This window comes from Motacilla alba, chromosome 21, assembly GCF_015832195.1.
Source record: "Motacilla alba alba isolate MOTALB_02 chromosome 21, Motacilla_alba_V1.0_pri, whole genome shotgun sequence".
NCBI lineage: Eukaryota > Metazoa > Chordata > Aves > Passeriformes > Motacillidae > Motacilla > Motacilla alba.
The window spans coordinates 6,999,612-7,024,914 of NC_052036.1; the positions used below are offsets into that span (position 1 = coordinate 6,999,612).

The 25,303-nt window shown below is 44.5% G+C and overlaps 2 protein-coding genes across 8 annotated transcripts in view; one reads left to right on the forward strand and one right to left on the reverse strand.

Annotated features, from left to right (window-relative positions):
• Window positions 1–18,948, forward strand: part of HTR6 (5-hydroxytryptamine receptor 6) — a 38,477-nt gene extending 19,529 nt beyond the window's left edge. Inside the window, exons 5-7 of one of the 2 annotated variants that reach the window (XM_038159843.1) lie at window positions 17,001–17,676; window positions 17,791–17,873; window positions 18,601–18,948. The gene's annotated coding sequence lies outside the window, so the exon portion shown is untranslated. Of the gene's footprint in view, window positions 1–17,000; window positions 17,677–17,790; window positions 17,874–18,600 lie in introns of those variants that run through there. The other variant, XM_038159845.1, reaches the window with a different exon arrangement.
• TMCO4 (transmembrane and coiled-coil domains 4) overlaps window positions 1–25,303 on the reverse strand; it is a 39,057-nt gene that overhangs the window by 12,494 nt on the left and 1,260 nt on the right. For 4 of the 6 annotated variants that reach the window (XM_038159840.1, XM_038159838.1, XM_038159837.1 and 1 more), the window contains exons 2-14: window positions 23,731–23,788; window positions 23,439–23,623; window positions 22,863–23,037; window positions 18,961–18,988; window positions 16,972–17,104; window positions 11,940–12,037; window positions 11,274–11,417; window positions 10,652–10,771; window positions 9,172–9,336; window positions 8,549–8,685; window positions 6,998–7,082; window positions 3,291–3,408; window positions 303–420 (exon numbers count right to left, since the gene is read on the reverse strand). In XM_038159840.1, the coding sequence (XP_038015768.1) occupies window positions 303–420; window positions 3,291–3,408; window positions 6,998–7,082; window positions 8,549–8,685; window positions 9,172–9,336; window positions 10,652–10,771; window positions 11,274–11,417; window positions 11,940–12,037; window positions 16,972–17,104; window positions 18,961–18,988; window positions 22,863–23,037; window positions 23,439–23,617 (1,500 nt within the window). In that variant the 5' untranslated portion in view covers window positions 23,618–23,623; window positions 23,731–23,788. The remainder of the gene's footprint in view (window positions 1–302; window positions 421–3,290; window positions 3,409–6,997; window positions 7,083–8,548; window positions 8,686–9,171; window positions 9,337–10,651; window positions 10,772–11,273; window positions 11,418–11,939; window positions 12,038–16,971; window positions 17,105–18,960; window positions 18,989–22,862; window positions 23,038–23,438; window positions 23,624–23,730; window positions 23,789–25,303) is intronic. The other 2 variants (XM_038159839.1, XM_038159842.1) reach the window with 2 other exon arrangements.

The window sequence follows — 25,303 nt, forward strand, 5'->3', positions numbered from 1 at the left end:
GGCCTTTCTTGAGGAGTGACAGCATTTTCTATCTCTACTATGAGATATGTCAGAACCAAAAACCCCCAAACATATCCAAAAGGAAAGGTAGATTCTCATTGTTTTGCTCAGTGTTGAGTCCTAGCTGGGCCAACAAAATCCAGAGGGAAGTGTGGATAAGAGTTCTCTCAAAGACAGGAAAGAGGCACAATGTACCTAGAGGGGCTCTCTTCAGTCCCCAGCTTCCCCAGCACAGTCAGTGTGGAGTTACAGTTCTGCTGGCAAAGAATGATGGAGAAAAAAAAGAGAATATGAGAACTTACCACAGAGGAAAGGTCCATGTTCACCATCCTCCTGTCATCCAGGTCGACTGGCTGGAGGCCTGCGACGTTGAGCTGGACAGAGGAGGTTCTGTAAACAAAGCTCAGCAGCCAGTCCCCCCTGGAAGCAGAGAAGAGTGGGAATAATCTTGTTGCCCAACCAATGCCATGGAATCAAAGAATTCCAGAACAGTTAGAGTTAGAAGGGACCTTAAAGCTTATCCTGTTCCACCCCCTACCATGGGCAGGGGCACGTTCCACTAAATCAGGTTGCTCCAAGCCCTGTCCAACCTGACCAGGAACATTTCCAGTGTGTTACTGCTGAGACCACGAGGGGAGTGGAAGTGCAGGGAAGCACAGTGATGACTGGGCCAAGACCTGCTGCAGGTCTGTGTGATGCAGCAATCACACCAGGAATGACCTGCTGGATTCAGGGCAGGTTCCTGGGACACAAGGGTGGAAATCTGAACTGAGTCCTGATCCATGGCTGTCGTCTCTTCACCTGCAGTGAGTTTAAAAATCTGACCCTTCTGTTTTTTTCTGTTTGCTCAGGGTTTGCACATTGACGTATTTCATCTCTTTAACATACTGATAGGTTCTCCAGGCCATAAAGCTGTAAAAGTGACGAGACCTACAACACTGATGTTGTGCCATAAATATTGACTGTGAAGCTCCTGGGAGTGCTCCTGATTTATAGGTACTGTAGAAATACATGGCTTCAGTGACAGAACTAGGAAGGGGTTGTTCCCACTCTAAAGCAGTGCCATAAGTCACTGTGACAGTTTCAGGGTAGACTGTAGCATGAGGAGAGAAGGAAATTCAAAACTCTTCTGAGCTGAGCAACAGCATAAAATCTGGGTACTGAAATGCCACTGTACTCGACAGAGTAGATTTAAGTGGGACATGAGTGAGATTTGTGCCCTGTGATGGCAGCAGCTGAAATGCTCCTGGCAAAGGTGCCCATTCCTGGCTACTCCCAAATAATCCACACTAGGAGTCGTAAGTCTACGCAGAGCCTGCAAAATCTTTACAACACATTCACACTGCTCAGGTGTGGGTTCTTTCAAAAGCTGAGCCAGTCCAACTGATTTGGGTGAGGCTTCCCACATGGTATTTGCAGCCCTGCTGTTTAAGTGGGAGAGGACAGCTCCAAGAGCCGACAGGGCTCTCACTCGCCCTGTCCCCTCATATTCCAAAGCCAAAGGAGAACAAGGACTGAAGCTCAACAATTGGGCTCAAATCTGATCTCACAGGAATTCTATTCAGTGTAATCCATCCGACCTAAATAGAGTTACTCCTGAAGTGACAGAATGAGGCCACCCTTTGTGCAAGCAAGAGACCAGAGAAATCAGAATCAGGTGAGGCCTTACCACAAAATGTTTGTATAATCTTTCTCTCTACCTCAATCCTCACAGAAATTCCCCAAATCTCTCAATTCCCTCCTTTAGCTGCCCCTCATGTTGCCTGAATAACCCTCTGGACACACACACACACTGTATTTTATTCCAACGTCACAGGCAGGCTTAGAAACTGTAACAAGATCTTTTTGGTGTGTCTCTGTGTGTGTGTGTTATAGGAAATGGATACACTGAGCAGTGATACAGTGAAATTTCTTTTTGTAGAACACAGACAGGAACAATATTTTCTGAGTAAACTCAGTTATATGCAATGATTTCTATGATTTATGGCTTCTTGGAGGAACTCAGAGTACTCCCAGGGAGGCAGCTTTTCCTTATGGCACAGGAAGAGACACTGCAGGTGGTGTTTACATCTGGCATCCCTGAAAATCCTGGGATCCAAAGAGGACAAAAGCAACCACACCCAGTCTAGCTGAGAGATAGGATTGGTAATTTGTTGTTTTAACCTTGAATACTTTAAATTAATTTATTTAATTATTCTTTCTAAGTTGAAACGCTCTGTTAGAATCACGGTAACACAGTACTTCCTCACCTTCCATGTACGTGTGTAGGAATCCATATGGATATGTGCATGGAAAACACCAGCAGCATTTTCACCTGTCCTTGACCCGAGAGCTCACAGCTTTATAAACTGTCTTGACTTGAAGATTCTTTGCTAATTTTCTTGCCTGGTTATTTCTCAATTTATTTCTCCATGTTCTTAGTCTTTCCCGCTTATTCCTTGGTTTTAATTTCCCCTTATCTAATTGTGCTGGTAAGCAGTGTTCCTGCCTCAATTATCTTCCAAGACACAGTCATTAGGTTTGAAGCTTGACTACTTAATAGCTTTTCTGCTTAAGCTGTTTCAGACCTCTGAACCTCCCTCTTCTCACCCAGCAGCTCCCATAACTCTGCACAACAGTTGTCTGCTTTTATTTCTAAAATATTTTTCAGTGTGCTTTTAAAGGGCTGGTATTTGTTTTGAAGGCAATCTTTGTATTCTTTCATATCCTTACTAAATTTGCTACAGCTATTCCAGTTATTCTTCCTTTGCAAGATAAATATCTTGTTCATGTGGACTTTCTTGACCAGAAACCCACTCCAGATATAAAACCCTTCAATTTGCTTGAGCTCCTTCCCTTCCATTGTGATTTTCACATATTTTTCCCCATAAGCAGCCACGACTGAACTGCATCTTAAAGATTTTATAGATTCTAATTCCCATTCTTTAAGTCAGAAAACTTAACTGCTGTATTTATAGTCCTTCACACAAAGCTGAGATTTGAGGGGCCTCCAGAATATATCAGATTACACACACAAACACACTGGCCCAGCTGCTTCAGGCTGTGAGTAGTGGAACACTGTCCCTCTATGAACATGGGCTTCCAGTGGCACAAAGAGCCAAGAGCTGCATCAAACAGCCTCCAGGTGCCTCCCGAAGCTGCCATCTCAAATGGATCTGAGGCAGAGGCCTGGAGGGACGAGGCTCTGGCATTGCTCACCAATCCTCACCAGAACTCACAATGTACGTGAAAGGGATAAATGGCCCAAACCATTTCCAGCTAACAAGGTCGGGCACTGAGCTCACACTGACCTGCAGAAGCCATTTATGATCCTGCCTGACACCACTCTGGTGAGAGCTCTCCAGTGCTTGGCTTCTCCTTCCACTGGAGCTCCCAGTAAGACAACATCTTCAATGATCCCTTGTGAGTCTGTCAAGGTGAAAGCAGAACAGTTCACATTTAGAAGATGGATCAGAAAATATTCTTATGTGAATTGTGTTCAGATGTGCACTACACAAAAATCATCATTTAGGTGGCTTCAATTTGAAAGATAGAAACAATGAAAAGGAAGATCATAAATAAAACTCTGCATACATCTCAAGTGTCCACAATTCACCTGGAGTTAGTAAACGTGAAAAATCGAGATCCTCAGACAGTGCAAAGGACCAAGCTGATGGCAGGAGGGAGAAGTGGCCTGGCCTCTGCCCAGAAAGGTGCTGTTCAAGCAGCAAACCTCTGAAAGGTTTGGAAATCCCTGGAAAGGTCTTTCTGCAGACTCACTGATGCGCGTTTGCACAGAGCTTTGGAACAAGTGAAGGGGTCTGAGATCCCACAGAGTGAGCAAAGATTGTCATATGTGAAGCATGAGGAACTCTTCCCACAGCTGATTCTATGAAAAACATGACCTGAACATGCAAGGAGAAATCCCAAATTGTTAATACTGATTTGGAAGTAGCAACAATGAAGACACTTGCCAATACCCAGTGAAGATCTATCAAAGTGGTTTGATTTCCTTCTGCTATAACCTGAATGCCCAGGGCCTGATTTGCTGAACAGCATTGTTGACTTTTAAGCATAATAAATCTTCCTCACTTATCAGAGAGCTGCAGCTGGACAATTTCAGGAGGAATAATGACAGAATGAGAAATATTGGACAGCTCTGCTACTTTCCTAAACTCCTGAACAATATATCAGTATCTTCCATAAATCTTTGTAAAGAGAGATGAAGCCTCTGATGCCACAGCAGTTAAATGGAAGACTCATGAGCACAACATTCCAAATCCATACTCTGCACCTGTGGGAGACCAGGCTCCACAGACCTGAGCTAAACCCAACATTTGAGGGAGAGGTGCTGCCTGAGCACTTTTCAAATGCAGATCACTTAGCTTCCTTTCCCTGATAGCAGTAAAGGATTGGAGCTGCCTTCAGTGCCTGCTTGCCATGTAAATCCCGTGCCCGAAAAATCCAAATGAGCTCTCCTGGAATTATTTCTTATTGCAGAGCAATTTTTGCACCAATCAAAAAGAGCAAAGAGCAATTCAATTTTGTGAGTGTAATCTGTGAGCAATAAAGCCCTGATCCCATAATTATGGGCAATGAAAAAGAAACACAGAGTCTTGCAGGAAGCTCATCCCAACCAAGGTTCTAAATTTCATGTCCATGGTGTGAGCCAAGTGAATAAACAAGCAGGTAATTCATCAGGATCCTGAATATTTGGGCAAGGTGTTGGAAGCTTTTGTTTCTCCAGTCCTTTGTCTGCTTACTGCTTGTTCAGAACAACAAAAAAATGTTTAGCCTTGGCTGAAAAATGCTCATTTTCTTTGAATTTTGCCAGGATAGAAACCTGGGAACAGATCACTGGCCTGCAGAGCAGCTGAGGCTCGAGATAAATGAAATGTATTTCACAGCTTGTATATCTTTTAGATGATGAAGAACAATAAAGTCTGTAAAAGCAGTGGAAAAAAAATTAATTAATTGACCCTTTACCCTCATAGAGAGTGGCTAATGAATAAGGAGTTTTATAAAGGAAAATTTCCAATCAAGTCCAAGCAGGTGAGAACAGAGTGAGAATGAGAGGCCAAAATTCAAACCTGATTAAGATGCTTTCTCCAGAAAAGGTGTGGAAGAAAGAAGCTGTCCCAGAGACCGTAACCAATCCTGGGGGCTGGGCTTTGCTGTGCCACTGGGAAAGGGAAAGCACCTCAGCACATCAGTCCTGACTGGAGGGAGAACAGGACTGGAATTCAGCTCTGGCTGTGTACAGATGTTCCAGGGCAGAGTTGGCAGCAGTATTCCCAACAGTGGGCACAGCAGGGATCCCAGCCCAGTGGGATACTGGTCACATGAGCTGCGATCAGTACCAAACACCCAGTGTGTGACACCTCACTCCTGTCACACACAGCTGGATTTCAAGGTTTGGTCTCTGGTGGAAACAGCCATTATCAATTTGCATTAGTTTGCTAATTGCTAAGTGTTTACTAAAAGGCATGGGAATCACGATGAAGAAATCAGAGCAATGATCCTCCCACGCACTAACGTGTCTCTGACGGCTCATTTACTCCAGCTCCTGCCATAATGTCATTTTCTGGAAATCTACTGAGCTCTGGCTCCCGAAGTGATCTGTGATGAAGCATCCAAAGGTTGTTCCATTGCTTTGCAGAGAAGCATTTGAACAGAATCTGTGTTCCTGCCACGGTGTTTCACTGGCCAATCCATCATTAGCTCTTTGTCCTCAGAAATGCCAGTGCCATCTGGATGCAGAGCCCTGCATGACGAGGCCGTATGTTCCTTCCGTGTGAGACATCCAAGTCCAAACCCAAATCAGTCTCAGCTGTCCCAGGTCCCAGCTCTGCTCCTTCTGTGGCTTGCTCTGGAATGTGCCTGTGAGAACGCCTTGGCAATCTGTGCTAAACATGCTGCTTTTCATCTCACAAACAGCTCAGCTTTCAGAATTCAATTAAGGAACTGAAAAATCAGTGTATGGTGGGAGCTGTTCTGATACATCACCACGATACTTGTATTTCTTTGGAGTGGCAGCCAACCTTCCAGACCTCTAAGGATTTCCTCCCTAAGCCATGGGCTCATGTCATTCCAGAGCCTGTAGACTGAAATAAAAACCTGGAAATACCTCAGCCCTTGGCATTCTCAGGACACAAAAAGTGTAGATCTAGGGCCAGATTAGGATCTGGGTTCTGGCTCCAGTGTAGCTCCATAAGGATTATTCTGGATTTGATTATATTTATTTTGAGAACAGAATTCTTGTATTTGAAGACTTTTATCTTAAATCAGAAGTGAAGTTCTGGCACACAGCTGTCAATCCTGACCTTCTCCATCCTCACTTGACTCTGTTCCCACCTTCTTGGAATTTACTGACATTTTCCTTTTTAAAATTCCCTAGTTATGATTTCTTGTGAAGTAAGTGGTTAATGAGTTAAATTGCTTCGTGGGGGAAAGGCAGGCTGCACACACTCACTGCTGACTCAACTCCAAGATACAATTTTCATCAACTGATCATAATGATTTTACTGGGCTTTTTTTTTTTTTGTAAATTAAAAATAGAAATCTATTAATAAACAGAACCACAATGGGTAATAAATTGGCAGATGGTTTTATATTTGACTTTGGGGGAAAATTACCATGAAAGAAGCAGATGACAGTGGCATTTCAGAGACTTAAATGGAAGGCAGGACTCAGGGAATCAGCTCCCAAGAAAGGCAAAGCATCCTCTGCTGGGATCAGGCAGTGCATGGGCAGCTCCAGACTGATCACAAATGGCACATTGTTGTTTACAGACCAAAATGACCCACTGAAATTCCTCAAGTGAAGACAGTGGATTTTTTCTGCTGGACTGGGGGAAATGACAGAAGGATTTGGCTCCAAAGGCATTTAAACCTTGGGGTTTTTCTTTGTTTTCATCCTATCCTAAAAGAGCCAAGCTGTGTTCTTCCTCTTGAAAGAAAAATTTCTCCACTAGGAGTATGGAAAATAAAAGAAAAAATGGTTAGAAGGTGAATGTTACCTTTTTCCTGAGCCATTTCCTGCAGGCAGAAGTAAATGACTCTGGCACCCAGGCTGAAGCCAATCAGTGTGACAGGTCTCTGGCCCTGAGAAAGGAGGGAAAAAAATGCCACCAAATGGTGTTTTCTCTGGAAAGAGATCAAGTTGGGAATCCCTGAGAGCCTGAGGTACAGAGCACCTGCTTGTGCATCACCTTTGAAATAGTGGAGCAATTTGGTCGGTTTCAAAGGGACCAAGTCACCTCAAAGTTACACCCAGTTCAATATGGAGAACGCTACATATTTGTATTTTGTATGTTTTGATCTTCAGAAAATCAACTGAAAACAATCTAGTGAGCAGAATTTACAACAAAGGGGATGTTTCAAGCAGAACCAAAACAGATGCTGTTGTTGGTTTGAAATTTCCAAATGAGAACCTTATTCAAGGAACAAAATTTTCCTAGAAATGTTTCAATACACAGAAGAAGAAGCCATAATACAAAAATACTGACCACTTCCAGATTTCAGGCTGAGTGACAGCAGCAGGCATGCGATGGTTATAAAAGATGATGTGGCTTTTAAGCTTTAAGCTTTTATTTTGGACAGCCTAATAAGAATTTCTGTAAGATTAAAGGGAGCCTAATCCCAACATCAATGAAAAATGGTCTTTGTAATATCCAGGGAGCAGGTGTGCAATGGACACCCCAGACATCTCATTAACTAGTTTTAGACTCTCCAGCACACTGGAATGTGTGTTTTCACAACAATAAATGCTTAACAGGCAAGAACAAATGCCCCGTAGCAAAAGAAAGGGCTTGTATGAAATAAAGTTTATTGAGTTTTCTAGGATTGGGTTTTTATGAGAAATTAAGTTTGTTCCTCCTCTGCTGTTCCATCTTGCTGGGACACATGGCTGGGGCTACGGCTCGCCACGGGCTCCTCTATGATCAGCAGTGACTGGTGCCAGATAAACATGTGGCCAGCAACACCAGCATTGGCCCAGCAAATGATGGCAGGCTCTTGGGGGACAGAAATGCCTTTTTTCAAGCCTTTTCAGAGAGACTTCTGTTACTTCTGTCAGGTACCAGCCCGTTCCCCTTCTCTGTAGACAAAGCCACAGCTCACTGGGCATTGGCTGCCGCTCACTTTTCTCTCAGGTAGTTTTGCAGGCGCCTCTTAATGATACATAAATATACACCTTGTATTCGCCTTTCCTCTTCACCCATCCTCACCTCTTGCTCTCTGACTTCCACTAGGTGAGTGGGCCTGGCTGTGCTGTGACATGGTTAAGCCACGGGTCATTTATGACATGGATCTCTTCTCCCTCACTGAGAAAAGCTTTAGCTTAAATGGAACAAATCTCAGCAGGATTTCTCTGATTCACTTGGGACCTCCTCCTTTTCCCCAGTAAGCTAAATATCTGCTGGTCACCTTCATGCAGCACTCCCTGAGTTTTTGTTTTATTAATTTTTGTCCCCTTAGAAAGATACCATTTAACCAGCATGACTATAAAATTTCACCTCCCTGGGCCAGTGCCTTCCAGCTGTTACTCCTGTATAATGGAGGCCAGTTACCTGCTGTCTGCTGAGCAGGATGTGTGCAAGGTGTTTGCCCACTTCAGCAGAGCGATGCAGGCACACTCCCCAGGGGTTGTCAATGACACTGGCAACAGTCAGGAGCGACGCCGGCCAAGTCAAGGCTGTCACAATCCCTGCAAAACACAGAGGTTCCTTAGAAAACATCAAAAGCAAGAGAGTTCACTGAAGTTAAAGGCTAAGCCTAGGAGCTTATGTCATTTTCAGTTCTTCTTTCCTAATAGCTGTGCTGAGAAATGCTTTGCTGGACTAAAGATAAGCAAGAATCTGATGTTCTGTCACGGAGGGGGGTGCGTGCAACCCGCATGTTGGGCCGTTTCTGTAGAGCAGTAAATGTGTAATAATAGAGGGAAATGAAAGTCACAGGTGAAGGGAGGTGTTTCCAGCTGTAACTTTAACAGAATGACGTAATGACACGGTGGCTCAGCAGTCCAGGAAAGCACAGCTAAATTACAGGTGTGGTAGAGGAGGTTCTCAGGTCACTTCTGCTGGGCAATGCCAGCACTGCCTCCTCCAAAACATTCCTTCTTTAGGAAAGCTCCTTTAACACTGAAACTGCACAAGAGCCACTCAAGCAGATCTGATAGGATTTAGTTTCTTACCTGACAAGACAGTGAATTTTAGGGCTTCTTGAGCCATCATGTTCACAAAGCCATTCAGCAGGGAATCCAAGGCATTGCCAAGCTCCATCAGGTACTTGGATTCCCAGGCCAGGCAGTACTGCTCACTTGAGTGCAACATGCTGCTCCACGGGGCTGTGAAGCTCCCTGGGAAAGGTTGCAAAGATGGAATTCATGTTTGGAGAGAACACAATGGCTGACTCCTGGCAAGAGGAGCTCAACACAGGATCAGAACAGAACCTGCAGGACACTGGAATATTCTAGCAATGTTACTAATGAAGATCAACACTGAAGGGCAGAGCAGAACTGTCATCTTAATTAATTAAAAGCCTTCCCACTCTGTTTCTTCCCCTAACAATGCAGGTCAGGTTGAGGCAGCTGCTGATCAAAATGACACAAGATCCCCACCATAGTCTGTCTTATTTGGGGACACGTTGATTGGCAACTACTTGCAGCTCCAAAACCACAAGGTGGCAAATTCCATAAAACTCCTGTCCTCAGTCCCTCTGTTTGAAGGAGTGTGTACACAGACAGACACTGCTGTAAGGAGGAAAATGGATGACAACCCTAGTTTTGTTCTTTAAAACATTCTAGCAGATTGCTAGTTATGGAAGAAGAATGTGTGTGATCTGTAACTCCCTTTTACGGGCAAACAGACACAAAATGTTCCTGCAGGGACACACTTGCCTCTCTAACTGTGCCTGGGAGCCCTCCAACTCTGAGGATTTGGACCTCTGGCAAGCAAAGAGAGAAGCCAAAGCACAGCACTGCAACGTGAGGAGAACTTCCCTGTAACAGCAAGCTACAGCCTGGCAAGCAACAGGGCAAGGCATCCTTCTGCATTAATGATATCCAGAGTTAATGATGGTGCTCCTCAATAAACTGGCAGCTGTTCAGTCAGCTGAAGCTGAGCACATTAGCAGACAGGTGACATATTTTATATGACAAGCTACACTGGAAAATAAAGCACTACAGACCTTTCAAAGTTTCCCCTGTAAGTCACCTCCAGAGTGCTGTGCTTAACAGGATTTACTTGGCAGAACTTTCTTGCCAATAAACCTCATTAGCTGGCAGATATGGAGAGAGCAAAACCACACTATTTTCTGTTAATTCCTGGTGCATAAACATAAGGTCTCAGAGACACTTTGTACTAATGCTGGCGATCATCTCCCAGACAGATATTTTCTGGCAAAAACCATGCAACAGCTCCCATCAGAAACAATCCTGCTATGGCTGCTCCCAGTCCTACTACCACCACCAACATATGCCCTCTTTTTTTTCCTCTGTTTGCCTGGGATTGCAGATTGAGTTGCAAAGTCTTACAGTGAGAATGGATGTGCTTCAGTTACCATGCCATGGAAATGTGGGGCAGACATGGTGCTTTGTGAGCACAAACACAGCCTGGTGTACAACACAGCCACGGCTCTTGGAGCTCCTCTCAGCCTCTTCATCATGTTCTTACCATATTTACCAGTGCACAGCCATCCAGTGATTGCTATGGTGATGTGGAGCTGCTTCCCTTCTGTAAGTGGGAGGAATTCAAACTCTTCTATGGCTCCCACACGTTTCTTCATTTTGTATCCTACACACAGCCAGGAAGAAACACACGGCTCAGAGATGGCACAGAAAGGACACCCTCTGCTAAAGTAGGAGTTCGTTAAGAAATTAATTGGGTAATCCGGAGAGGGATTTTTTCCTTTCCAAAACCCTCAGTCAGCCCATGCATTACTTATAGCACAGTAAGGAGCCAACATGATCTTTCTGACCTTGTGTGATCTGAGGGAATCCAGCAGAAGGGTTTGTTTTTTTTTTTTGCTGTAACAGCTGCTTTTCTCCATGGCAGCATCTTTCTAACCCAAAGCAGGAAGTTTTCATTTCCTTCATTAACCACACACCAAATATTCTTTCCCTATTTGGTCACGAGGGGCTACACAGTACCTTAATCAGCACTGAGACAAAAATCTCATGGATTGCACCTCAAATCGCTTCCCTCACTCTGCAGAGACCTCAGTGGGGTCATTAACTGTGTTTGTAGACATGATCCTGTGCCCCAGCGGCTGAGAATGGTGTGGTGACTCTCTTACCAGTAAGACCAGCTCCTGCTGCTCCAAAAAGGGATGCCATGACAGCAATCCCAGCAGTGGATCCTAAAGCAGCTGCTCCAGCACTCCCGATGATCGTGGCAGCTCCCGCAGCAACCAGAGGGGCAGCCAGGCCTCCTGTCAGACCTGAGGACACAGCTAAGAGATATCACCAAACTATTATCCCTTAAAACCCCCAGGCAGGCACTCCTCTGTGCTGGGAGAGTGCTGCTACTGCTGCTGGAAGAGCTTTTTGCATGTCCAGTAAAGAGACTTTCTGAGACCCTCCCCAGGCCCTGAATCTCTTCCCAAATTCTTTGACTGACTTCAGATGAATGAAGAATAATTTCAAAGTCAAAGGAAGACTATGTGGTGATCTGGGGTGAGCTGTGCTCTGTTTGCTCAGGAAACATTGATCTAATCTCACATTTTGGATTTCAGAGTTGAAGATCTGATCCTCTTATAACATGACAGCAAAAAAGCAGAAAACATTTTTAAGGGGTGACAACCTCAGTTTAATACTTCCCCCAGCTAGAGAAGCTGCACTGGAATAAGTTTTCCAGCTAACTCTTTCATGTTTATTTTTGTGGGGCTGAAAATACTTTTCTTGGAGTCAGACCCCTCTCTGTTCCTGGTGCTGTGCCCCAAAAATGCCAAGGGCAGCCTCACCAATCACTGTTCCACCCCCAACAGTTGCCAGACCGATCAGCAGGTATCTCTTCAGCTTTTTCCTTCTTTCCTTCTTTTTTCTTGAGACTTCTGCCGTTCTGTGTGGGGATTAAAAGTACAAAAACTAAGGGAAAAGCTCAATGGATAACAATGCTGCATCAGAATCTGCTTTTATTCTCCTCAGTGTAACTTCCCTCCCAGGAACAGTAAAAAGGAACACGCAAGTGTGGACTGTGACAGCACACTGAGATTCATGAGCATGGATTTAGAGATTTAAATGGATTAAATGGACCGCAGATTTAAACTGAAACAATTTAATTGCTGACAAAAGCCAACAGATATTACTTACTCAGAAAACCCTTCCTAACAGGGCTGAAGCTTGTAAAGAAAAAGAAAGAAACAAAAAGTCAAAAGCATTTCATTAATTATATGCTGCCTAAGTCTCCTAAAAAACCACAAGAAAGCTAATAAGAAACACGGAAAAGTGTTTGAAATAAAAGAGAATATGGGTAATTTGTGCTAACAAACAGAGATGCAATTAAACTGCTTTCCAAATGCAGTGTTTACTACAAGCTGCTTTCTAATTGCACATCACAATATAATAATATAATAGGAATTAAACACAATCATCACTGTGCATTTAAGTTGTATTTTAACAAGCTTATCAGAAAGAGGTTAATAAACCAAAAAGGAACAAATACCAGTTATTAGCCACTACTTTTGACTTCTCTCCAGTGTCTTTGTTTTCTCTCTTACAAGAAGTACTTCCATTTCAGAGGAAAGTGGGAGAAACAGAATACTGGAATAAGTTGTTTCAAGAGGAAGGTTCCTTCTGGCCTGTTTACACAGCAGTTAATCCTTGAAATGTGACAATTTATCTTGCTTCCAAACTTGGATATTTTCCATGTTAATCCTAGCCTAATTTTGGATTTTCATTATCCATATAATTGCTTAATCTTTCCTGGAACCCCCTAAGCACACTGTAATTTTGATTAAGACAATTTTACACGAGTGACAAACAATGTGAGGCGCAGCAGGAGGGGAATGGAGCTCAGTGGGTGAAATCCCTGAGTCACTGCACTCACTGGCAGAACTTCTGTGGGCCTGCACGTCATGGAGACTTTGTCTTAGCTCACAGAGCCCCTCCAAAAAACTATTGCTCATTACCTTATGCAGCTGCAAACATGGTGTCTGCAGAGAGAATCACAGAATCACAGAATTGCCGGGTTGGAAGAGACCTTCAAGATCATTAAGTCTAACCTGTCCCCTGACACCTCAACTAAACCCTGGCACTCAGTGCCACATCCAGGCTTTTTTTAAACACATCCAGGAATGGTGACTCCACCACCTCCCCGGGCAGCCATTCCAGAACTTTATCTCTCTTTCTGTGAAAAACTTTTTCCTAATATCCAACCTGTATTTCCCTTGACACAGCTCGAGGCTGTGTGCTCTGGTTCTGGCAGTGCTGCCTGGAGAAGGAGACCGACCCCACCTGACTACAGCCACCCTTCAAGAAGTTGTAGAGAGTGATGAGGGCACCTCTGAGTCTCCTTTTCTCCAGGCTGATCACCCCCAGCTCCCTCAGTTGTTCCTCACAGGGCTCGTGTTCCCAGCCCCTCTCCAGCCTCGTTGCCTCCTCTGGACGCGCTCGAGCGTCTCAATGTCCTTCCCAAACTGAGGGCCCAGCGCTGGACACAGTGCTCCAGGTGCGGCCTCGCCAGGGCGGAGCACAGGGGAAGAATGACCTCCCTGCTCCTGCTGGCCACGCTGTTCCTGATCCAGGCCAGGATGCCACTGGCCTGCTTGGCCACCAGGGCACACTGCTGGCTCACGTTCAGCCGCCTGTCGAGCAGCGCCCCCAGGTCCCTTTCTGCCTGGGCACTGTCCAGCCACACCGTCCCCAGCCCATAGCATTGCAAGGGTTATTGTGGCCAAAATGCAGGACTCAGCACTTGGATTTATTGAACTTCATCCTGTTAGACTCAGCCCATCCATTCCAGGTCTCCCTGCAGAGCCCTCCTACCTTCCAACAGATGGACACACGCTGCCAGCTTAGTATCATCTGCAGATTTATTGATGAAAGGCTCAATCCCCTCATCCACGTGGTCAATAAAAACATTGAACTGAGCTGGTCCCAGCACAGAGCCCTGAGGGACACCCCTGGTGCCTGGCTGCCAGCTGGATGCAGCGCCGTTCACCAGCACTCTCTGGCCTGGCCACCCAGCCAGTTCCTAACCCAGCACAGAGTGCTCCTGTCCAAGCCCTGGGCCGCAGCTTTTCCAGGAGTGTGCTGGGGGACACAGTGTCAAAGGCCTTGCTGGAGTCCAAATAGACACATCCACAGCCTTTCCCACATCCACCAGGAGGGTCACCTGGTCATAAAAGGAAACCAGGTTGGTCAAACACGACCTACTCCTCCTAAACCCCTGCTGGTTAGGACCAATACCCTGGACATCAGGCAGATCCTGCATGAAGAAACTCAATATAAATTGCTCCATTATCTTGCCAGATACTGAGAGCAACACCTCTCCTATTTCTGCACAGCCACAGCTACTTCTACAACCTCACAGACAAAGCAGGATTTGGCCATCAGAGAATAATGGAATCACTGAGGTTGGAAAAGATCTCCAGGACAATCAAGTCCAAGCTGTGCCCAATGCCCACCCTGTCACCCAGCCAGAGCACTGAGAGCTATGTCCAGTTGTTCCTTGGACACCTCCAGGGATGGGGACTCCACCACCTCCATGGGAAGCCCCTTCCAATGCCTGACAGCCCTTTCCATGAAGAAATTCCTCCTGATTTAACCTGAACCTCCTCTGGTGCAGCCTGAGGCCATTTCCTCTCATCCTTTCCAAATGCTTTACTTTGTGCCTTAGTCACCAGTCTGAATGCTTGGCTTTGGATAAAACTGCTCCTGGAGTTCTTTATACGAGTGCTGCAGCCAGGCTGTCCATACCCAAGCTGGCAATACCCAGCAATTTCTGTTCTACATGAGGTTCATCAGCTTTTACAGTCACTGCACTGTGTCTCAGGCTGACAATAATGACAAGAGAGCTGGAACGTGTCTAACTTGGAGTCAGTTGGAATAATGAGCAGTTTGAGTTATGTGGGGAGAAAGAGTGGCAGCTAAATCCTGCCTGCCAACGCAGTAAATAAAAGGAGAAGTTCTGCCTGTCACTGCTTCTCTTCTGGAGCTGCCAGCAGCTGCTTCCTAATGGCTCCTCCATTACCATTATCACTGGATTACCAGACTGCTTTTATCCACTGTGGTAATTAACTGCTGCTTCTGGTATTTCTCTACCCTCACTGAGCTCAGATGTGCAGCTTCTTGCCTGAACCACAAATTATATTCAGAGAGATTGTTATGGGGAACTTCAGGTGGTTTTCCAATAAGGAAAGGTGCAGGAGCACACATCAGCAAGCGAATGTTGTGGTGTTTTCCAGTTTCTTACATAACTGTGTACAAAAGAAAGGTTCTCACCTGCAGGTCAGAGCACATTTGGTGCAACTAACACGGTTTAAGTGGTTGGAGCATTATTCTTTACAGGATTGTACATTTAATCTCATAGGTTCTGGGCCTCAATCCAACATATCCACAGCAGCAAAGGCAGGAGCAAAACCCCCTGTTAACAAATATCAGTAAAAACACCTGTACAGGAGCTGCCAAACCCCTGGTTGGTTATTTCTGTTCCAAAACCTCTTGTTGGTCAAAGCTGGAAGCATCCCAAGCACATAATGGTATTCCCAGCCCCAAAATCCATGAGGTCAAGGTGGTGACAGGTTTATATTTTGCTTCCTTTTCCCATTGACTCCTGACTTCAAACCAAAGAAAGGGTCATCGGTTCCCCACAAATCTCAGCCTTGTTTAAGCACAGCAACAACACTGTGGTCTTGGGCTCCTCTCACCATAAGGATTTTTCTTTTTCTTTTTATCCAACAGACATTTACTCCCTTGGCTGCAATTTGGGCAAAGGACAAGCTAGGAATCCCACAGCAGACACACAGGAAGCCCACTGGGCTAGCAGCAGGCTTTGAAATCCACACTGTCCTTTCACTGTCATCAGACACAGCTTAAAGGCCCAGCACTGAGTCTGTTTTCACAAACTACAGCAAAACAGTCCCCATTAATACCAACCCTTGCTCCTGCACACCAAATGTTTAGAAGTCCACGATCTTTGAGATTATTCTGACTTTCCCTTTTTACAGTGTGCTATAAAGTTAAGCACTATTTAAACACAGCTGTTACTGGAAGATACCCATCACATGCTGGACCCCATGGTAAACATCTGAGCTGAACCATGGCAAAGGTGTTGATTAAAGACTTTATTAGCATTCAGGGTAATCTCATAACCCGTTTGCTGAGTTGACAGATGAAAATATTTCCCTTGAAAGTCCACTATGGACATGTTTACTGCCTTAAATATTGCTAAACTGTCACACAATTCCTGCCTGATGAGAAGAATATAAAGATACTGCATTTCTTACAGATACCAAGAATTAATCCTATGTTAATAACATAGAATTATGAGCCAGGTCTGTACATATCTGAAGATTCAGCCTGTTGCCCTCAGAAATCTCCCTTCAATAGGAGTTATCCAGCTGTCTCTTGCAGATGCTTAAAGACAGATCCAGAGACAATGAACAGCTGAGGATCTAATCCTGATTATCTGTAGGAACTTCATTCTGCAAGAGGCAGTTCTATCTGAAGGATATTGAGCCAAGAGACAATAGGATCTTTGTGATATATTTTTGCAAAATCTACAGTCTCTGAGAAGCAACTGGAAAGAGGAAAGGAGGCAGCTCAGAGCAGAACAGCCTTTACCAGTGTGCAAGGCCAGGTCTCAGCTCTGATTTTAAGAATGCTGAGCTTTTCTTCTTGTCAGTACTGTGAGGGCTCTAATCAAGCCATAAATTATTACAGTAAGAGCCATGTGGGGAATAATCAGAGACTGGACTTAGGCACAAGTAATTACTGCTAAGTTTTTGAGCACTGGCAGTGTTTTTTGATCCCATATCAACCCAATGTTCTTACTCTGACTCTTCCTCTTTTTGTTCCTTCAGGCTCTCAAGCAGAGATTCCTCCAGGACTTCCAGATCTTCCAAGGGAATTCTCAGCAGCCAGCTGACACGGCAGATCAACACCCTGGCTCGAGCATCATAGGATCCTTGAAGAGAGAAAAGCCCAGGAAATCAGTCTGATGGCACAGTTTAGTTAAGGAGCAGAGTACTCAAGGAACATGTCAGAGAGCAGCTCTGTCCCCCAGGCCCTCTTTTTCTTCCAGAAACATGAGAAGAGACTGATAAATGGAAAATCCTTCTTCCCTGCAAACAGAGGCACCACACCAGGTAAAGCCTCTGTGGCAGGAAAAGGATCTCAGATCCTTTGGTCTCCATTCTCTGCGGCAGAGGCCTGCTGGCAACTTTTCAACAGAGAAATGCTGCAGCAGGACCACTGCTAACTGGAAATATCAAACATGTCTGTGTGGGTAACTGGGCACAGCCCACCTCACCTGCACCACTGCAGGAAGGTGGCATTTTGTAAAAATGCACCTCCATGAAAAAGCTTTATCTTCTCCTTTGGTGGCAGCAAGAGGCACTCAGGAGTGTAAAAGCTACACACTAGCTCCTCCAGCAGCACCACGGACAAATGTTTGCTTTTACACTCCCTGCTGGAGATGCAGGAGTGGACAGTGCACTCAGACAACAGCAGACAACAGAACTCAATACTCCTGGTTTTGTAAGTAGGTGTTCTTCAAGAAAAGACACTTTAGAAGAAAAAACATCTTAAATGTAATAGATTTTAAATTATTTGTGCCAACTCTTGCTTTTTTTCATGTGTTTCTCTCAGCAGCACCTACTACTTCCTGATGTTTGGCTTTTATAAAGGGTTCTTGGTGCACTCTGGAATGAAAAACACAATTGTTTTTTCTCAAGGTGGGTGAAGATACCAGCAAGACCCAATTACAAAGAATGTCTGTGATACCCGCTGCACGTAGATCAAATATGGCATTGGGCAATCTATTAAGATTGTTTATTACCATCATTACCAAGATAACAAACTAATTCCATAGCCTTAAATGACACTCTTGATGAGGTTTGTGCGTAGTTGAGAAATGAGGAGAGGATTTATCTTCACTCCTTCCCGAAATGTGGCACGTCCTGCAAGTCCAGGCAGGTGGAACGAGCCCCCTTCTTTTTTCTGTCTGCTGACACTGCTGGGCTCCTTCCTCACCAGCCTGGTGGGAAGGCAGTGAGGCTTGGAAAGAGATTTCTCCTAAATTCCAGCTTCACAAAATAAGCGGTTTTGCAATAACTGACTTGTCAATTTTCCATCAAAAATAAAGCAAGAACAAAACTTGTTTTGTTCTGCAGTGCAACAGGCTATCAGCAACCAGTGAGCTCTTTCCTGTGAGAACATGTTAAAACATAGAGATTTAAAAAATGCAAGTAGTGACAGAATCCAGGCTTCTTTTAGAAATGAACATTCTGTTCAGCAGACAGTCTTTATTTAATTAATTTTATCAGACTAATCCATGTAATGGATTGCAAGCCAGAGAATTGTTTTATGTGTAATATAATATATGAGAAGAATCACATTTCTTTATAATGGGCTTCACAGGACACTCTGGAATTTATACCCCGATATTTTTTTTTCTTTTAGGCAACCAGCAGAAAATATTTTAGGCTGAGATTTTCAAAACAGCTTTACTGCCTTCCCAAACGAAGCGATCACCTGATTCTCCCATTGGAGAAAAACCACCCCACTCCACCACCATTTACATCTGCTTGGCAATGTATGGTGTGTGAAGGTAAGGAGGTGAAGAGCTGCTCAGTTTCCAGTGGGTATTATCAACCATTCCTAAATGAAGAGTTGTTTTTCCTGAAGGGGATGCAGGAAAGGAGTGTGCGGCTTTTGCCAGAGAGGAAGCTGAGATGAAATAGGATAGTACCTTTTTGAGCACTTCAAAGTATCAGATGTAAACTCAACTATATTATTTTTACAAAGAAAAAGTAAACTTACCATCTTGAAGAGAGAATGATAAAAGGTCCTAAAGAGAGAGAGAAAAAAAAGAATGTTCAATTTAAATTTGATGATGTAGGTCTGGAGGGATCAAAATGGAGGCATAAAATCCATCAGATTGATTGAATTACTGCAGCAGCTCAGTTCAGAAGAGGGAAGCAGAAAATTACAGTTCAGTGAGGCAGCACAGAGCAAAACCAGTCCAAAATTCTCTGAAGACCAGTACAAAGGGCTGGACAGAAGCAGATAATGCTTGGTATATGCTAAGGCATCCCACATTTTTTGTTATTTTGTTATGATCCTGATCTTACACCAGACTTCAAAGTTTAGAGGAGCAGGGCTCTAATCCTCCCACTCTAATGCCTTCTGCTCCCCACAGTCACATATGCAACATCACTAACAGGTTTGAATGTTCCTCTAATGGCCCCTATTTTCTTTGGCATTCTGGGAATTCACAGCTTCAGGCAGTAAGGCTGAACTGGCATGAAGTTCTTTTGGATTAAGTGAGTTAAAAAACTCAGAATTTACGGCCATCTGTCAAGATTGAGGGACTTGACTTCTGTGTTGGCTTTTTACCATTAAAAAAATGGAAAAACAAATCAATTCAATAGATGGTTTCTATGGATAAATCCATGAAAAAGAGGCCAGTGTTTTTACAACTGTGTTCTCCTCTTTTATTGCCACTGGACAAATTCTAAGCTCTTTATGTGACTACATTAAGCACCAGCTCAGTTGAGCTGCTTTCCTCTCCTACACACAAATACAGCACAGCTGAATTTTACACAGAATCCTTTCAGCCCTATGGGGACACAAAAAAATGCAGCCAAAGATGTAGGAGGCTGCCAAAGAGTTTATGATTATTAGTCCTGTAAGCTCCCAAGCACAGTTTGTAGAGTAAAAACGTCTCTAACCTGAGAGTCCTACACAAGAGAAGTGCAGAATGCAGAACAAACCATCCTGAACCAGCTAGAAGAAGGACAAACTGCAGACTGCTCCCCAGGCTGGCTGGTGGGGTGTGGGACTTGGAGACACCAGTACAGAGGGAGGGATGTAACTGGTTTCCCAAAGCCTGAGTACTGGAAGTGCCCAGGGATCAACTATGTGGGCACCATCACCTCCTCTCGGGGTGCATTTCTGGCGGAAGAATTGGCACAGAGGTGTCAAAGCCCAGCAGAAGGTGCAGGGCTGCGAGCCTTGAGCAAAAAGCCATCCAAGCAAAGGACCCTGAGTCTAGAATAAGGTGAAGCTTGTGACCCTGTTGCCACAATTTTCCACGGAGTGCCATAAGCAGCCTCTGGAAGAGGTGATGGTTTGTGGGCAAGACACTCTCCCTAAGGCTCAGGGAGCCGGAGCTGTGACTCAGGTCCTGTCCTGTCTGCCCAGTATCAAACCACCCCAAATAAATCTGGCCTAAACATGTACACATGTGCCTTCCAAAAGGTCAGGGAGGCACGTAAGTAAACAGGTGATAAACTGCAACAACTGTTTTTATGGCATCCGTGCCAGTCAGCTCACTCAAATTTAGGCTGCAGTTTAGGCTGTGCACGTACTGCACATGCAGGCAGCTGGAATCCAACCAGCAGGGATTAGATTAGTTCACAACTGGTTTGTTTTCCTCCCTAAGCAGCAGTTGTTATACTGCAGCCTTATTGTGAAGTCAGTGTTTTGAATCTCCACGAAAACTGCATGACAAGACAACCACCCATATGACTGAAAAGCCTTACAAAAGACGGGAGTCTTTTTTCAGTCTTTGCCAGCTTTTTCTGAGTTGATGCAAGTTCAAAACCCATTTCCTTAACAACACAGAGCCCCAAATCCACATTACAGTGAATGTGGGCAGGAAACCACTGGAAACTGGGCATTCTAAGTATGTTGAGAGAAAAAACATATTCATTATAAGAATTTTCAACATCTAATCACCTATCACAGCTTCTACACCTCTTTTATTACATTGCTTTCCCAAACCACACCCATAGCCTTCTATGACTGCTGTCTTTAAAGGATTCAGTTACCACCATCTGCCTGTGTGTTAGTCATCTGCAATGACACAAAAGACACAAAGATAACAATCCATAATCCTCAGATGTTCATTGAATCAATGGTGAGCTCACATCTCATCTCCTGACTTCATGGATCATCTCTTCAGCTCCTTTGACACGAAGGACCTTCAAAAATGCAGCATTAGTGCCAGGAAGGCCCTGCCACTGAACATGCCGAGCAATTAAAGGAGATACTTAATAAACAGTAAATATTGCATCAGCAGCAGCTGAATACAAAGGAGCACTAGAACCATAAAGCAAAAGATCAATAATTCATAAAGCTTTGTCCCGTAGCCTGTTTATTTCCAGGTAAGAAGGAAAAAGCTGATCTCAGCTTATCGTTGATGTTTGCCACACACCAGTTTTTTTTCCAGACACACCTCTGCTGCCTTGCTCTACTGATGTCTTTCATTCTGCCTCTCCTCTGACAAAATCAATCATCTTGCCCACATGCAGATGACTGTGTAAGGGATTGCTACTGTGGCATTAAACTGATAGTTATTCCTCATCTTTGCTTTCAACTGATCAAAGTTGTTTATGGTTTCTGTATTCCACCAAAATCCAGGGGATATCCTCAGTTTCCTGTCAGGGCAAAATCCCATGTGCTCCTGCTGATCCAGAGCCACTTTTGTACAAGCACATGGAACTATCATGCAGCATAAGCTCGGAGCAAGCACAAGCTAAATTTCATCCTTAATAAACTCAGCACCAACGCAGGAAAACCTGCCTCAACGCAGAAAATCATCCTGAGGCAGACAGAATGAGGGAAACAATGCAGGAAGCACATCAAGGCAGAAAGAATGAGAGTGGATGTATTGAATTTGAGGAAACAGCATCCAAAGAGCCACTTTTATTTTAGAAGATCTGCTCTAAATTATTAAGATCTCTGTTGCCGTCCTTGTGCTATTGTAAGACTTCGGGCACTGGAAGAACATTTGGACCAGGAGCAGATCCTCTGAGGCATTTCATGGACTGACAGGAGAGAGAAAAAGGTGACTGAGGAAATGGGAGCCGGTCAAGGTGAGCAGAGAAGTTCACTGCTCTCTTATCTCCCCTAACACAACCCAGTTCTCACATCTGCTGTTCGGCAAGGCCATTGCTCAAGGTAAGCGTGTGATAGCCCTTCATCAGTCAATATCAGAGCCCTGGGTGCACTTGCGGTGTCTGGCACAGGGTGACAGTGCCCACGTTCTGTGTGGCACCAGCAGCAGCCTAACGCTCTCTTCACCCTGCAAGGCATAACATGAGGATGGATGAAGAGAGATCTTCCCCAGAAAAAGCAAATGCTGCCAAAATGCTTCACCTCTTTTATCTTTCCATCAGCTTTCACAGCAGAACATTATGGAGCAGTCCCAGTTTCACTTCCTCAGTGAAAGGAAATAAAGTCACGATCATTTCCTTCTGGTCAAAATGTACTCTGGGAAAAAGACTTTGGAAATAGTGCTCCTTGAAGCATGTGTGTGGAGGTGGTTTGTGATACATACATAGTGAAGGGGCTTTCAAACAAGTGAGAATCGTGTCTACTGTGTTCAGGGTGTCACAAAAATCTGTACAACACATGTATGAATGGAGACCACTGCAGTAACACAATCAAAGCAAAAACTTTGTCAGTTCTCTGTTCTGTAGAGTGAAACCATCAAAGACACAACTCAGCAGACAGTGACCATGCTTCATGTTCATCATTTCCATGAGGTCTTTATGGATAGACTGCCAGTCCCCCCACAGCTGCTTATAAATAAATGCCTATCAGAAATATTGATTTCATTTCCCTGACTGCACAAACAGCACTACAGCTGCAAACAGACAGATATGACAAACCTCTTTTGCAAAGCAAACAAGGGCGAGGGGAGCACCTGGACTTACCTGGGTGATGAGAAGTGGATTTTCTTTCAAGATGGGATCCTTCAGCAAAATTTCAGTGAAAGTTTCTGTGCCCTCACCTCCTAAGCCATCAGTAAAGGCTGTCATGGCAGGTAAGACAGCATCAGGCAGGTCCAGCCACTTCACAAAGCCCTTGATGAATTCTGTCCTGAAGGAGCTGTAAGGCAACAGAAGCAGTTAAGGCTTCACAATTGGATATTTCAAGGCTCTACAACTGGGTGTTTTTGGAAGCTTTGAGCAGTCCTTGATTTCAAACATCAGTTCACACAAAAATCAAAGCATCAGGAGTCAGAAGAAGGTGAATTGCTAAACAAACTGGCTAAATAAACAAGGAAATAATCTGAGTGGGACTAGACCTTGCTTCAGAACATGCTTTGATGTCTGCAGTGTTAAGAGATGTGTTTTGCGCTGAATTGTAAAAGCCTTACAGGTGCAAGACAGAAAAGATCTTCCACTCCCCCAGCTTCAGAGGACCCTGCACAGAGTGTGATACCAGCTCAGGCTGAGCCACCACCCAAACTCCACCTGGCCTGCCCAGGCCTCTCTCCCCACTTGTACCTTTGCTCGTTTTCGGGGAACAGCCAGGCGAGGGATATCCCGCAGAGCGCCGCGTACGCGAATCTCCCGGCTTCAGGCAGCTGCCGGCCCAGGAGCACGCCCGGCTCCCTCTCCCCGCCGTGCTCAGCCTCCTTTCGCTGTTTCGAAGCCCAGCCTTTCCACTTCTCCTCCGCAGCCATTTTCACCTGCAAGTTCAAGGAGGAAAAAGCAGTAGGAAAAAAACCAACAACAAACAGTTGGAAACCAGGAAGTGAGGAGACAAATTGACTTTGTTTTTTACTGCCACACTTACTGCTGGAATTCAGTCAAGTCTGACCGGGTCCAGTCTGTCTGTTGCCCCCAACACACTGCTGTGACCAAAGAAGACACAGGAACAGGACACAGATGAACAGTTCACCCATTTTCAAACACTTTGCACAAAATTAGCTGACAATAAATATTTCAACCTGCAAAAGGACAAGTTCCTTTTGGGATGCAAAAGGACTGGGCTCTGTTCAGGCCTATCAGTCCCACATTTACTGCAAAAATAACATGAAAATAAAAGCTCTGCCCCTGGTGTAGGGACCAGTACAGCTGCCTGGAAAATAATTTTCCTCTCTCATTCTCAGCCCAAATTGCTTCTGTTTGTTTTGCTGACAGCATTGGGAAGAGTCCAGCTGCAGCCTCTGAGAAGGACTTTGATGTGTCCCACGGTCATTGCTGTGCTTTGCTTGTAATATTCCCCCTCTATAAAACCTACCACTGTTCTTTCCCTAAAAATAAGATCCCTGCACCACACGGACCGTGAGCTGGGCTAAGGTATTATTTTTTAGAGTGTAGATGTGCACACTTCCAAGTGATGGGCTTCCAGCTGCTCCCCTGATGGTGCCAGCAGCAAACTGAGACCTCAGACAACAGCTACTCATTTCAAATTCAACCTGGGTAACAACGTGGTCCAGGGCTCACTTCCATCTCCTGGAATTTCTACTGATTACCTTAAGATCCAATCAGTTTCTAAGGGGCCCAAATCACCCATTTCCTTTTATTGTTCAAATTAAAATGTTTCCTTTCTTCTACACCCTGGCTAAATAGGAATTAGGAGCCCATGACACTACAAGTGACTCCCAGGTGATGCAGACCATTTATGGAGCATTTTAGAGCCCTAAAAGAAAAAAAAAAAAAAAACTTCAACAGGACCTGCTCTTTTAAAAGAGAATTCATTATCTGCATGCCACCTGTCACGGTCCTTTAGGAAAGGTGTCTGTCCTGCCTTCCCACTCAGAAACCTGAAACATCCAGACTTCCAGACCAATCTTCCCAGGAATAATCCAATGCTAAAGTTTCAATAATTTTACAATCATTTGTCATGTCTGCTCACCTCTGGACACATTATGGGAGACAGCACTGAAAATAAAACCCCCTTCCCTGACGGATGTATTGATTTCTTAACTTGGGCTCATATGAAAAGTGAAGCAGATAAAAAAGATCCATGAGCAGTACAATTGTTTAACCTAATTTCCTAATCACATAAAATATGGAGCAATAATGGAGCAACACCACAGTGGCTCCTGGCATGCAACAAATAATTCAGAGTGCTGAGTAGCTAAAATACCCAGAGAAAGTTTCTGGAAGGCTTTGCTCTGAAGATGTTCAGATCAATGTACTTCCCTCTACACAGGTATCTTTTTCCTTATAAACAGGAAGGAAAAAATGGGCTTGGGATTTTCAGACATACAGCGTAAAAACGGGCAATGTATGATTTACTAAAGAAAACTTGGGCCAAGAAGTTTTGCCACAAATCCAAGATGAGGGAATTGAGAGTTAGAGACATATTCCAAAAGTTTTTAAGTCTCATGGCACTGGAATTCTGATCCCTGCCTTGAACA